The 10,425-nt window shown below is 41.2% G+C and overlaps 1 protein-coding gene across 1 annotated transcript in view; it reads right to left on the bottom strand.

Moving 5' to 3' along the window:
- Nucleotides 1-5,555: 5,555 nt before the first annotated feature.
- The window catches only part of LRRC8C (leucine rich repeat containing 8 VRAC subunit C), a 31,731-nt gene continuing 26,861 nt past the window's right edge, over nucleotides 5,556-10,425 (bottom strand). The window contains exon 3 of the mRNA XM_075286559.1: nucleotides 5,556-8,143. Within this exon, the coding sequence (XP_075142660.1) occupies nucleotides 5,876-8,143 (2,268 nt within the window). The 3' untranslated portion in view covers nucleotides 5,556-5,875. The remainder of the gene's footprint in view (nucleotides 8,144-10,425) is intronic.

Raw genomic sequence — 10,425 nt, 5'->3', positions numbered from 1 at the left:
TATATATGTATACACCACAGTTACCTTGTAACATGTATAATACTCAGATACGCTGTATGTGTTCATGTACGTTACAGGCACAGCTGGTTAGAAGTTTTATTACAAATCAAGTAAATGCTACAATCTTAAAACTGCTTCAAGGTCCATCCAGCTCTTAAGATATTGCATGGATTATAACACATATCCTTACAGTATGGGACATATTGCACATAGACCAAAAAACTAACGGCAATTTAAGAAAGAAAAAAAATGAATGATCGTACATGGCTAGCCCAATCCATACTGAGTACAGAAACACTCAGACTCTCTTTCCTTTGTTCTTTGTTATACAGTATATATGACATAAAACAATAGGATCATCATTAGCAACACAGGCAATTCAATCTCGATTGGGATAAAAATACGGGATATCGAATTGCTTTTGCTCTTTTACTTTACCTCCTGTAGTAGGACTAACACAATGTTATCAGATTTGTTAGATTGTTGGGATCCACCAATGATGACCCATCCTAGAGTTATGGAAACCCCCTTTAAATAACAGTACAGAAACAGTAAAGTAAATGACAGTGATGAAACCAAACCAATCCCATGTCCCAGTAATATGTTACATTCATGACCACTATAATACAACAGCATTGGATTGGCACTTATTTATCAGATGTGGTCTACAATCAGATGTAAAACACGTTAAGAGAGACTTGACTAATACCAATAACCTATAGATTATGGAGAGCATACAGGGATTACACATATTAAAATATCCGGGAGCACCGCTTCTATTATAACATGTCGCAAACCTCACGGATCATAAGTAGGAATCCAAATGTCAAGATCTTCCATCTATGACCTGTGCGATGTCAGATTTTTCTGATGAAGAGTTTTTCTTGTATTCATATACCCAATAGGGTTCATTTGTAGGGTTGAGTGATCAGGATCGGAAAAGATCGGATGCCGATCAGCGATCGAGCAAATTTCACGATCGGCTGGAAAATGATCGGAAATCGGATTTTGAAATTTCAACATTGGCTCAACCCTAAAAGTGACTTTTCCCATAGTGAAGGATTGAGCAATCGGGAAAGATTGCATCCTGATCAGTAATCGAACAAATTTCACAATCATGTACTCTTGCCAATGGCCTCATCCACTTGTCAGACAACCAGGCTTTTCCTTCTTCCTGGTCTTGAACTTAACTCTACTTGTTTAGCTCGTGGTTCATCCACTTGGGCATCAGGTTGACAAAGCAACTGGTATCCAAAGAGGTCTGTCGCATTTGTATAGCGCCATCATATTCCGTAGCACTTTACGGTCATTGAGCTCACAATCTACATTCCCTATAAGTAAGTCTTTGGAATGTGGGAGGAAACTGGAGTACTCGGAAGAAACCCGCGCAAACACACGGAGAACATCCAAACTCCTTGCAGATGTTTTCCTTGGCAGGATTCAAACCCAGGACTCCAGTGCCGTAAGACTGTTGGGCCTGTTGGCCTATCCTAAGGGAAATTGTCCTCTTAACTCTTGTATGTGATGTTCAGTACTGTCCTGGTTCTCTTCTGATGCAGAATTTGAAGGGAATTTGTCACCATTTTTTCTTTCTTTATTAAAACCATAGAGTGAAATAGATGACTTTTTTTCTAATCTATTATAATTTTCTATCTTCTGTAGATGATTATGGGGGCTGCCATCTTGCTAGAGCTTCTATTCTTAATAGAAATAAGTGATAAGTTCCACATTAGTGTCGTTAACATAGGCATCAATAGTCTAGATCTGACTTATTGTGGTCTATGGGAGAATTGTCTAGAAACTGTGACATCATCTATTGTCAATAATGGAGGCAATGGATGGGTCAATGGGGTAACCTATAGAGGTAAAATCTAAAATTAGAATCCTATCTGTGATGTAAATGAGGTCACTGCTGCAAAGTAAACCACTACAGACTTGGCAAATATTGTGTTTAGGGGTCAGAGTGAACGATTTTTTATTTAAAAAAAAAAAATCTAGATAGTGACATGAAAAATTCTTTCAAATATCGTCAAGAATTCTTAAACATTATGTTTAACATGAAAACCTGGTCTAAAAATAGGTAAATTCCCTTTGATCAATGAACTGTTTACAAAACAAATGGAAAGGCTGGTTCTTCGGAGAGGAACTTTTTGGTTTCGTAGACTCTTCACTAAAGGTAGTTGGTAAAGATCTTAAAGGGATTCTTCTACTAAATCGCTTTTTTTTTTTTTTGCTTAAGATGTCGGAATAGCCTTTAGAAAGACTATTCGTCTCTTACCTTTAGACGTGGTCTCTGCGACGCCATTCCTTAGAAATACCGGTTTTAACCGGTATGCAAATTAGTTCTCCGCTGCAATGGGGGCGGGCCCCAGTGCTAAAACGGCGATGGGGGTGTCAGAGAGCTCTCTCCAGTGACGCCTCCATCTTCAGCTGCAACCCTGCCTCTTCTGTCTTCCGTGTCGGTCCAACCTGCGACGCCTGCGCCATTTTTGGGAGGCCACTCTTGCTCTTGTAGCTCAATACAGGAGCGTACTGAGGCTGGCCGGCGGCCATTTTTGGGAGGCCGCTCTTGCTCTTGTAGTTCAATACAGGAGCATATGTGCGTAGGCGTCGGAGGTTAGACCGACACGGAAGACAGAAGAGGCGGGATTGCAGCTGAAGATGGAGGCGTCGCTGGAGAGAGCTCTCTGGCAGCAGTGGGGACGCCCCCATTGCCGTTTGAGCGTTGGGGCCCACCCCCATTGCTGCGGAGAACTAATTTGCATACAGGTTAAAACCGGTATTTCTAAGGAACAGCGCCACGGAGACCACGTCTAAAGGTAAGAGACGAATAGCCTTTCTAAAGGCTATTTCGACGTCTAAAGCACGAAAAAAAGTGATTTAGTGGTAGAATCCCTTTAAAGTGCTCACTCCCTTCTAAGCATTTTCATTTATGTTACAGTTCTCTCTCGCACATTGTGCACAGTTTGGACCCCTTGATGTCCTCTATAGGTCAATCATATCTTGACATAGCGATGTAATGTCCATTGGCAGGTCTGTCGCATTTGGGGAAATTGTTAAATGTCAACAACCCCAAAACATTTCTTTAGCCTGGATTAAGGTATGACAGCAAAAATACAACTTATGATGTAAATTCTACAATATCTTTTTTTATTTCCATGGTATAAGAAGCATCGCTTCAGTAGGAATACAGATTTTTCAAGTATAAACCTATTAGAATCGTCCTATTCTTGATCCCAAGAACAACAGGAGGTGCTTTGTTTCTTTGCAATTATTTTCTTTTTATAAAACATACTGCCATTTACTTCCTATCATTTTCTTTTCTTTACATGCTACAGTAAATTTTTTATCATCATATAGTATAGCCAAATTCAACAGCTTGGAGAAAAGTCCTACTTTAACAATCAAGGAATATAGCATATTGTAGTCCTGATGTAAAACAGACACCTTCATTCATTCATTTACGTACGTACCATTTACGTAACTGGGCCAGTCACTCCCACTCCTACAATGCACAACAGTCTCCCTCATTGACCAATCTTCAACCCTTTCTAACTTGTAAGGTATTGAGTCCCAAGGTGTATTAAAGGGGAAATATACTGTGTCAAACGAGTAAGTGATTTGGCTGTTACATTGGCTATTAAAGGGGTTGTCCAGCTGATATTTTTTAAAGCCTTAGAATGCCATGACAAAGTAAAACAAAAAATGTAACTTCTCAATCTCCTATCATTTTCTACTTCCTGGTCCCGATCAACAAACAGGAAGTGCCCACTCGGCCAATCACTGGCCACAGCAGTGATTGGCTGAGCAGCTTTTCCTGTGCATCAAGGTTGAACAGTAAGCATAGACCATTGGGGAACACTAAAATAGGAGCAGAAGAGGACTGGAGAGAAAGAATTGAAAAATAATAATTATGGTATTATGTAGGTTTTCTTAAAATCAGATGAATAACCCCTTTAGGGGACCTTTCATCACCTCTTCCAATTCAACCTCTTAGTATCTGTTAATAGGCGCTGCTCCACTGTTTCCAGCACAGTTGGAATTTCTTGTCTAGCCCCTACGGGTACTGAGCAATAAGTACAGTTAGTTTTGATGTCTGATGTACTATTTATGTAATGTCAGAAGGGTGGAGTCAGGCGGGGGTGTGATTTAGAACTCCAATCAGAGGCAGCCAGTGTCAGAGCTCAGAATCACACCCCTTTCCTGCTGCTGCCTGATACCGCCCACCCGATAGTACTGAGCCTAAACAGCATATCAGGCACCAACACTAACAGCATTGATTGCTTGGGAATGGAGGGGGCTAGAGATAAAATTCCAACTGTGGAGCAACACCTATTAGCAGATGCTAAGTAGCGGAGTTGGTGAAGGTGGTGAAAGTACTCTTTAATTTCCAATGATCCTAATGGCAATATTTAGTAATGCTATGACATAACTAGTGGCACTAGCACACAACAGTATCATGGTGTGAGCCCATTGTGGGCACTGTCTAAAGAACACTGTTGACCAACTGATCTGCACATTGACTAACGTATTTTTAAGGAGTGTTGGGAAAGTAATTATCTCAATTTTATCAAACAGCTTAATCTTAGCCATAAATCATTTATCACAGTGAAATACGTAAAGGCTATAACATCTGAGGCAACATAATGAGTCCGCAGAAGGACAACTCCTCCATCATTTTTTGGTGCATGGCAATCTAGAATAAAAAAATTCCAAAACACATTCTTTTTCAATATGTGATAAAATAAGGCACAAACTAACATTCATGAAATACTCAAGCCATTGAAGTTATTCATACAAAACAGATGCACTGGATGAACTAATGATCATGATAACTTGGTCCCTGTAACGGTAACAAAATAACCCATAAAGTAATGGAACACGATATTTTTTAACAAAATATAAATGTCTCTCAGATCTACAGACAGTACCTGAGCATTTGAAAACCCAAAGGAAAGTCTACAAAGGTCCCACAAAAAGTTATATTGCCCTGCAATAGATTATTTTAATGCCATATTGTTTAAAGGATCCTATCATTGGATTCCCTTTTTTTCTGACTAACACGTAGGAATAGCCTTAAGAAAGGCTATTCTTCTCCTACCGTTAGATGTCTTCTTTGCGCCGTTGTTCGGTAGAAATCCCGGTTTTCTTTGGTATGCAAATAAGTTCTGTCGCAGCACTGGAGGCGTCCCCGATGCTGCGAGAGAACTCTAAAGCGACGCCTCCATCCTCACCTGGAATGTCCTTTTCTTGCGTCTTTTTCCGTCCTGGGTTTCAATCTTCTAGGCCTCAGGAAGAGCCGACTGCGTATGCCCGGGCCACAAGAAAATGGCCGCTTACACCAGCTTACTGTGTAAGCGGCCATTTTCTTGTGGCCCGGGCATGCACAGCCGGCTCTACCCAAGGCCTAGAAGATTGAAACCCAGGACGGAAGAAGACACAGGGAGAGGCTGTTCCAGAAGAAGATAGAGGCGTCGCTGGAGAGTTCTCTCGCAGCATTGAGGACGCCCCCAGTGCTGCGAGAGAACTCACTTGCATATCGAAGAAAACCCAGATTTCTACCGAACGGCAACACAGAGAAGACATCTAAAGTTAGGAGAAGAATAGCCTTTCTTAAGGCTACTCCTATGTGTTAGTCAGAAAAAAAGGGCATCCAATGATAGGATCCCTTTAAGGTAAATTTTAATCGGTCAACACTACAGTGCTGAAAAATAGCGACCAACAACATGTACATTGTAATAATGCCCAGTATAAGTGGGCCACAATAAGACATAAAATTAGGTCCAGTCTTAGAGGATACTTCTCTCGGCCTTGCCAACAGTACTGTTTTGGCTTCCCTTCTAGTCCCGGCATCCTGACACCAGGCTGCTTTGTCCTATTCTAATTTCATTTGTTCCCTAATATCAGATGGAAGAGTCTCAAATAAAGTGTCTTCTACAACAAGTCCAACTCTCTTCAAGGCTCTGCAATCTCCAAGTTCTGGTGGCAAAATTTCAAAATGATTCCCCTTAATATCCAGGTAAGATAGGAATACTAAGTTCCCAATTTTTGGTGAAAGAGTACTCAAGTTATTCTTCCCGATTTTTAAGGTTTTCAATTTCTTGCAGAAATACAGTTCATCTGGCACGCTTTCCACTTTGTTGCAAGAAATTGAGAAATATTGTAAACTTTGCAAAACTCCGATCTCGGGAGGAATGAATCTAATATCGTTGTAAGATAAATCTAAGTATCGAAGTTTGTGGCATAAGAACAGGTGAGAAGGAAGCACCTCGATTTTGTTGTGGCTGAAATACAGTCGTTCCAAACTTGTGAGTTTCTTTATGTGTTCCGGAATATAGGTTATGCTGTTGTACCACAGCTTTAAGATGGTGAGTTTACGCAAATGTTGGAAGCTAAGTATTTCTTCAATGGATTTAAGATTGTTTTCTTTCAGATCCAGTTCTTGAAGAGCTAGAAGACTGAAAATGGCGTGAGGTATGCGCTCTAAGTCACAGTGTATAAGCTCCAACTCTGTCAAGTTGACCATTTTCTTTAGATTGTTTAGCATGACCAGCTTGGTTCCATCATTATGGATACATAACCTCTGAAGATGACCCGAAACATCAACTGCTCCTTGAGGAATTTTAGAGAGATTACTCTTGATAAATAGAATCTTTAGGCTCTTCAGCTCCCGGAAAGACTCGAGATTGATATTTTTGGATATATCAGGGCTTAGACTTCCGATCAAGTACAGTTCCTCCAGGTTCCTCAAGCTGTACATCCACGGTGGAAGTTCTCGAACATCATCAAACTTCACTCTCAATATCTTGAGATTCTCTTTTAGAAAGGCCAAGGCCGCTGTATGAATTTTTACAGAGCACTGATACAGGGACAATTCTTGAAGGTTATCAAGCTGAGCAATTGTTGCTGGTATCATAACATTATTGATGATTTCCAGCTTTAAAGACTGCAGCTCGGTTATCTCGAAGACGGTATCTGGAAGACCAGAGAGCATAAATAATTGTATCTCCAGGCGGTTGTTGGCATTTGTTTGTAACCTCTGTCTCAGCTTATCGGCCGTCCATTCATTGTTCAAGTTCAATTGTTTCAGTTTATTTTCGCTTACTTCCGATAAGAAGACGGCAAATCTCTTCGAGTACAGTGGGTCGTATTGGTCTATCATGTGAAACATGAAGGCAAAGTCATTTTTCACATCAGGGATATCATCGATGCCAGTTTCTTGACGGACGTATTCAAAAGAGTATTCTTTTAAGGACCGGTAGAACAACCAGTAGAGAGTATAAAGGCACGTAAGTCCGTAGACTCCAACGAAACACAAGTAACAAAAGGACAATTTAGAAAACAAGTGCGCCATTGTGTGATTACAGGAAAAGTTCTTATATCCCGTCATATCTTGTATGTCAACATTACAGTCCACAGTAAACTGTACTTTGGAAACAAGTGCACTATTGTAGCAGATAATAATGAGGAATTTAAGAACTTTCAGTATGGTTTGCCGAACGTACATGGCGTGAAGAAGATCTCCTTCTTCAACGTGGAGCCGGAATTTTTTAACTTTCTCAAATAAGGCTTTGGCTTGTTCTCCTTCCTTTTTATCAAGTGCTCCTGCTGTAGTTTTATCAACCACAAACTTCTCAGGTATGGATTTTAGGGATTGGGTCTTCACAAGTGGGCTCTCCACCGCAGAAGGGGTAGCAATGATTTTGTTCTGAGCATTTTTACGGTTGTCCTTCTCCTCCGGTTCCTCACCGGATACTTCTGACAAGGCTCTGGTTGTCCAGGGTGAATCAAAACACTTTCCCAATATGGATATGAAATGCTCAATTTTTGAGCTGGACCCAGGAAATTTAAACCAAAAGTTACTACACACCATGAAAATTAAGGTGTGGATGAGAACCAGGTAAGGGAAATACTTTGCATACCAATGGAGGGCTCGCTCGTAACACATCTGGTTAATGAAACTGTATTGTTGGAGATCCAAGTCTGTCTTTAATCCCCTCATTTCCACAGTTCCAGACGGAGCTGTTGGTTTGGGAGCCGGAGGAGACATATTAGTAACCACAGCTCCTGATGCATTATAGATGGAGGCGTTCTGGGCTGGATATACTCTCTTTGGCAAACAGATAATCTTGTCTTGCATTACCTGAGTATAAAGAACAAGAAAAAGTTATTTCCAAAGAAAAACTAATACTCTTACATAGTTACATAGTAGATGACGTTGGATGAAGACATCAGTCCATCAAGACCAACCTATAACCCTACAATCCCCTACAGTGCTGATCCAGGGGAAGGCAAAAAACCCCATGAGGCTCATGCCAATTGCCAAAAAATTCCTTCCCGACTCCAATATGGCAGTCAGTATGAAAACCCTTGTGAGAGAGTGAAGGGTGTAGTCTGGGAAGACAAGAATATTCCAGTCAGGCACCTAAGGGGTGTTTGGTAAAGACCCACACCAGGGAGGTCAGATGACTAATCAGGCCCTAATAACAGTCTGAGTGTGAAGACTAGCAGGGTGGCACCACACTGACAGAGCTGACCTGTCCAGACCGGACCTCCAAAGCAGGTACTGTGCCACCCGTTGTTGCCAAGGTGGGAGACTGGTAGCCAGTCTTCTGTATAGTCAGGGATAAGTTTCCTTACGCTTAAGCTAGTTTCTCAGCCGAGAAGGGTTTTGTTTATTCTGTGGCTTTGAAAAAGCAGTGTATGCGTTACATGTGAATAAAGCCTTAACCTGTGTGCAATCCAGTGTCTGTGTCCCTGTTTCTTGCATCTACCTGAGCGATTCCCCACACCCTGGATCAATGTAAATATTAGAATGTGCGGGAACAGGTGAGTATGATTTTTCTTTTTTTCACCTTCTATCTCAACAATACATTTTCCGCCTCGGACAACCTCTACAACCTTCAGACCCCATAGCAGATAACATGGCTATTAGGGCCGTACTTAAGTCCGCGGTCATGCACGACCATCTAAACATAAATATGGCCTGAATTCTGAATTTGTGACAGATTTACATTAAACTTGTTAAATATTTGTTCCTACCAACCTTGAGTGCATAAGGCCACGTAAACTTCTGGATCCAAATTGGCTACAGATATCATCTCGGAGGAAATGCCTTGTAATATAATTATAATTTGGATTGTTTGTTCTGGTACAAAGAAAACTAATCTAAACTGAACAAACCAGGTGAACAATTTCCAATGTTGTTTCTAAGACAACTAGGAAAAGGCCTTAAGAAACAAACAAACTAATTACAATTTCAGATGTGAAGCCACAATGGAATTTCCTTAAATTATCCCCTCGCTGAAGAAAATTCTAATGGAACAATAATTCATTTCAGATGGAACTAATGTTTAATGAACCGGTTATCAGCAGTGCGCAGATTTCATGGATATTTTTGCTATCAAAATACAGCGAGGAGATGTTTTTGTTCTGTAATGATCTTCAATGATAACACTTTCATTAGCAAACTAAATATGGGAACAGATCCCAGCAAAAATGTTCCCAAAATGTTTTCCTCTGCTGGGATCCATTCATGTTTCATCATTCATGAACCATAACTGTAAGTGAGTCAGGCGAAATCACATACACTCCTGGCACAGGCCTCAAAAGTGTTTTCTTTAGTGGAGCTCGTGGTGTGCTGAACATCTATGGATAAAATTGCAAGTAGATTTCTTCACCTCGAATTTATACTCAAAACCTATACCTGCCTATACCTGTTTTTCCTCAGGATGATGGCATCTACCAGCAGGACAATGCGACGTGTCATAAAGCTCGCAGTGTACGTGCGTGGTTCGAGGAGCACCAGGATAAGTTTACCGTACTCCATTGGCCAGCCAATTCCCTGGACTTGAACCCAATCGAGAATCAGTGGGACCACCTCGATCGGGTTGTTCGCGCCATGGAACATCAACACAACATCCCCTCTCTTCCTGCACGGCTCGCAGCGATCGGCACTGGTTATCCTGGTTATAAAGGTGGTTATTTGACAGGTGGTCACATTCATGTGACTGGACTGTGTATTTTCTATCTTCTATGATATCCAGTGGGGAGGCGGTCAGCCCCTGACAGAACGTGCACCCACCATATACAGGTGATCTGTGTGCTGACTATACATACTTTACCACACCTCAGAGTTCAAGACATGGCTGAATACTTCAAAGACAAAATTGATAAGATCCTAAAGGAAATAACCTAGTCCCCAAGAAGAAACAATCACCTTCCCTCCCTCACTTCTCCTTGTGAATACTCATTCTTTAACCCAATACCAGAAGTCGAAGTCTCCCAGTTCCGCTATCGCCCTACTAATGGCACAGGCAGCCCTATCTCGTCTCGCCTCCTCCGGTCTCTGTCTCCTGCTGTTACTACTGTTACTACTTACCGTCTAACATTTCTAACCTCTCTTTCATCTGGAATCATTCGCTC

The sequence above is a fragment of the Leptodactylus fuscus genome, chromosome 9 (genome assembly GCF_031893055.1).
Source record: "Leptodactylus fuscus isolate aLepFus1 chromosome 9, aLepFus1.hap2, whole genome shotgun sequence".
Classification (NCBI taxonomy): domain Eukaryota; kingdom Metazoa; phylum Chordata; class Amphibia; order Anura; family Leptodactylidae; genus Leptodactylus; species Leptodactylus fuscus.
The sequence above is the reverse complement of the archived record's forward strand: the minus strand, read 5'-3'. Positions and strand labels throughout refer to the sequence as shown.